Source organism: Pavona decussata, unplaced genomic scaffold (genome assembly GCF_977016875.1).
Source record: "Pavona decussata unplaced genomic scaffold, jaPavDecu1.1 SCAFFOLD_439, whole genome shotgun sequence".
NCBI classification, from domain to species: Eukaryota; Metazoa; Cnidaria; class Anthozoa; order Scleractinia; family Agariciidae; genus Pavona; species Pavona decussata.
The window spans coordinates 199,812-204,708 of record NW_028145794.1 but is presented as its reverse complement, the minus strand read 5'-3'; the positions used below and the strand labels follow the sequence as shown (position 1 = coordinate 204,708).

At 37.1% G+C, this 4,897-nt stretch overlaps 1 protein-coding gene across 1 annotated transcript; it reads right to left on the bottom strand.

The window, feature by feature from the left end:
* Positions 1–908: 908 nt before the first annotated feature.
* On the bottom strand, positions 909–2,294 carry LOC146450592 (uncharacterized; the record flags this gene model as incomplete). The annotated part of the gene is made up of 1 exon (XM_085100234.1): positions 909–2,294. A coding segment is annotated over one exon (1,317 nt), but the record flags the coding sequence as incomplete, so codon positions are not given.
* Positions 2,295–4,897: the final 2,603 nt, after the last annotated feature.

Here is a 4,897-nt window from a genome sequence, read left to right as displayed (position 1 = left end):
CCAGCAATGATTGTTGCTGTATCATGGCACATTCACGATGAATATGCCATGAATGTGGAATGTGAACTGAAAGTTGATGAAGCTGAGATGGAATTCGCAGTATTTTGAGAACCTACACTCTATAAGAACCTTTTTTATAAGAACGTTGAGGCTGAAATTCACCCAGATGTTAAGAACATGCTGAGAACGTACCAAACCTGAGACTAACAGAAAATTATACATGCATTTAATTTTTTATTCATCTGCATGGAGCTAAAAACACCTTCGCATTGCCGAGGAATTTGACATGACACAGCGCACAATGATTTTTTTGTTGGGCTTACTGGTCACGTTCATAACGGTTTTCTGAAATTCTTCTCCAGGGGTGTTTACCATTTGGGCAAAAAATCCGAAATTTCGGTCAAATGGTAAGGTAAATTCCGGAAATTCCGTTCGGAAATTGTAGAGAACCTTCATAGGTACTCCTTTTTTCCCATTTGGGTTGGAACGGCAGAAGATTCCTTTCAATTTTAATAAATCCTCCGTTTCCAGACCTAGAACTAGAGCGGGACGAAACGCCGGATAAATAAATGGTAAGCGCATCCGGTTGGTCGGTCGAATTCGGAAAACTCGCTTACCATTATGCAACGGTTACAACAACCGAAACCTTCCTACAAATGGTGAGCACCCACCTACGTTTCAGACATAAAACATAAATAAAAGCTAACAATATCCCATCCACTTCCGTTTCAGCCTCATCCGGATAATAAGACGTTCTCATATAAAAAAGTACTTAAAACTAAGTTCTGATAACTAAGGATTTGGAAAAACATTTCAGAATAAAAAGTAGCGATATTAAAACATGACGTTTCGGCGACGACATGTCACCATTATCAAATGTAAATTATAATAACATTGGTAACGTTATATAAAGAAAGGAAGGTGTGAAATTACATTAGAATAAAACGAGATGGAGTAAAACGAAAGAATGTGCAAAATTAAATGAACAGTTTTGCTGGTATGAAGTCTTTTTGAGTGTTAAGAGTCGGTCTCTTTTTCCTTATTAGAAGCATCTCGTAAATAAGGCACTCGAATTTCCCGCGGCATTTCTTTAGGATCGTAAACTGCTCGTGAAGATTGTTCGGTCTTTGATCGTGTTGGTCCTTAAGATGTTTGCCGATGACGGAATACTTGTGCTCCTCAATGCGGAGGTGGAGGTGACGGCTTGTGTAGCCTATATAATTCGCATCACACGAATTGCATTTAAACTCATACACAACGCCTTGTTGATTTACTAATGAGGGCTTTGTTTCCGTGACTTTCAGGTCTTCCGAGATTTTCCTACTTGTAAACATTGATTGTAGAACACGATCGATTTTCTTTCCAAGATCGCTTAGTTGTCTGCGCACGGAGTCGGCGGATTTCTGATCTTTAAAAGGCAAGATGATTCGTACGGGGCTGTCGACTGGCTCAATTTGGTTTTGGTTCTGGTCTTGGGAAGCGTGGAAACTCTTGAAAATAGAGTCAATAAGTTTCTCAGGATATTTCAGTTTCAGAAACATTGTTCTCAGATCCTGGCATTCTTTTGAGAAAAGGTCCGGTGAGGATGACAAGCGGTTGGCGCGACCAAGCATAGTTCTTATCAGCGATCGTTTATATCTGTTGTCAACATGGCTCTGATAATGTAGTAGAAGACCTTTGTTGGTCTTTTTTCTGTAGACAGAGGTGTTGAGGCGGTTATCGGTCTTGGTGATTACCATGCCTACGAAGGGTAAGCCATTGTTGACTGCTGTTTCCATTGTAAACTGGATTGCTGGGTGTGTATCATTCAGAACTGAAAGGAAATCAGTAGCAGCGGCAAAGTCGGGTACTAGAGCGAAGGTATCGTCGACGTATCTTCTGTAGAAATTGGGAAGCTTGCTTCCTTGTGCAAGTTTCTCCTCAATGGGGCACATAAAGGTGTTAGCCATCAGTGGTCCTAATGGTGAGCCCATAGCAACGCCGTCTATTTGCTTGTACAAATTACCGTTAAACTGGAAAAGCTGATCTTTAGTTGCGATTGTGAGCAGCTCGATTAGGTCGCCCTCACAGATGTTAAGGTTGTGTGTGTTGTTAAACCAGTTCCCATCGAATGCTTTCTTTGCTAAAATCTGGATAGTTTCTTCTAAAGGTACGTTAGTGAAAAGGTCTGTGACGTCATACGACACCAGGAAATCATTCTCACCGATTTGAAGATGTTGGATCTCTTCGGAGAAATGAAAGATGTCAGATACCGTGTACTCATTGCTCGATAATGGTTTTAACTTCTCGCTACTTCGCTACATATCGCTACTTTTTATTCTGAAATAAAACTAAGTTATAAACTTAAAAAGAGGAGACCATTACTCACTCACCGACCACAAAGATTGCAAATTGCAATAGAAAAACACAGCTTCCCAACTGTTTGTAACAGGAAAATTTCATGCTTCTAAGTCAGCCGCAATTTCACATGTATACAACATTTTTTGTCGAGTTGTTTTTCATAATTATAAGAAGGCAAAGAATTACAGTGTTTTTGTGTGTAAGGACGTCGTTGTGTTCCGATCCCTGGTATCTCTCAGCTGCGTGTCGTCCGTTACGTGCGTTTTGCAGCGTTTGCGGAATTGTTTCAGTTTTAAACATGCAAATGTGCTTCTAGAGTAATTTGAGAAGCCGTTTAACGGGTAAATGTTGACAATATGTTGCTGCAACACATGACTTCATCTTATTTATCTTTTTGGCAAGCGTTTAGCTGAACGCACACTTTAAAGGTTGGTATCAAAACAAGATAAATTGGAAAAAGGATGCTATCCAGCTTTTTATCAAAGAGAATCCTCAGTTGTCATTACTTGATTAACTGCTTTTAAAGCAGCTTTCTCAGACCGAAATACAAAAAAGAAACCAAAAAACAAAAAACAAAGAAACAAAACAAAGTGGTGACTATGACAGCAAAACATTAACCCTTAAAAATAAACATCATTTAGCGCATAAATTTATATTCTCATGAAGATTTCGTTATTTCAAACCAGACGTTTTAAAATTAAAGGTTCTGGTTTTGAAAAAGAAGAAAGGTTAGCGATGAGAAATTGTTCCATAAACAATGAAGTCATACGCTAGTCAGGGCAAAAAGTTTGTCCTGCACAAATTCGCTAGACCGTCACTGTCTATTCGGGCACCAATACTTATATTTTCACCTTAAATATGTCATTAATACTGGTTTCAATTATTATTTAGCTTGGATTTTCATAACTAATTAAACTTTTTGGGGCTCCAAAGTTATTATCACAGAACTCAATTGCCGAGTCAGTTTTAGGAAAAAGACATTTGTTATGTTATTAGTATTTTGGTCGGAATAACCAGAAAGCTGTTCATAATATTTGTACTCTTTCTTTTCATGCCAACCTGTGTAAAAAATTCTAGTACCAAGACACAATGTGATGGGAGCCTTATTATTATATTTTATTTTTAACTTTTTTTTTATCATTTAACAAAATGTAAATATAAAGGTGGTAAGCTTAAAACCGACAGACAGAAGAAACATAATTGTTTGAGCGCCAAGGAATAAAAGAGAGCTGCTTAAAATATATATTTTTTAAATATTGGGAAGCGAAGTCAAGCAGTTATAGAAAGGTCAGTGATTTATAACCGACCGGCAGATAACTGCTTATGAAACGTCTAAAATGACAAAAAAAGTGGATGGCGAATTATTTCCAATTTTTTGAGCTTCGCCGTTGCCGATGCTAATTTACAGTTCTGTAAAGTTGGTATAGGTGTCATCGCATACTGTCCACATAAGGCAAAACAACTAGGCTTCCTTATTAGATGTACGTGGGACGAGCTACCTGTATGAAATAAACATTTCATTGTGTGCAAAGGGATAAACACATAATTAATTAATTTCTTTTGTCTTGTTCCTTTAAGCCTCGTAGTCAAGCTAGAAATTTAATATATCAAAATTTGTCTCAATATCTGTTTTATGGTTACAAGAACAACTACATGTTCTTGTTGGGAACATGCAGATAGCATGCAGGCGGTTTTCTTACGATATTTACAGGCAGAAGAAATCTCTGGTTTGGTAATAATAAATTTGTCTGTCCATTTTTACTAAAACACGAGGATGTAGCGTGGCTGAATTGTTTTTATGTTAGAAACTAACTTGCTCTTCTCCAGGTCTAGTCAAATTTGTCTCTTCATTCGCATTTCTTTTATTATAAATTAAACGTTTATCATTTGCGGACATTGGTATTTCAAAGGACTAAAATGTGCTTGAATTAACACAGGAAAGAGAAAAAACATAAGTGCCAGGAGTGACTCAAAATGTAGTAAATGTGTTCAAAGAATCCTCAAAAAGGGATCTTTTAAAGTTGAATGGACACTTTTAAGGACTGCTCTCAAAATTAGTTCACTTTTTTTTTTTCAGCTTGGTGTAGACGGTGTTTTTTTTCCTAAACGTCTAAAAAAATAAGAACATTTGCATTTTCCTAATAAAAATATTGAAAATTTAACATATGACCCAAATTGTCCTGTCACGTAACTTTTGAATGGAATCGCTTCCAAGTCCCTATCACTTGTCACCAGGCTTAAAATATAACATCACGTTTGTTTTACTATTTATAGTTCGAGTTTACGTTTTACGATAGTAAGGTTCAGTTATGTTTGGCAAATATTGTTTGCTCAATTTAATATCTCCAAGGAAACTGGGAACTAAATCTGAACAGATCCACTCATTTCGCATGGCATTTATTATATTCCTTAAAAGGGTGGAATTTTTGGATAAAAAACTAGTGAATGATATTGAAATGTTAATTCTGGCCCTTTCGTAAGAGTTTTGTCAGATCTCCTCTCATCCGCAGCCTCATCCAAGCGCCATAAAGACCAACGTCTGGAAATTCTAATTCGA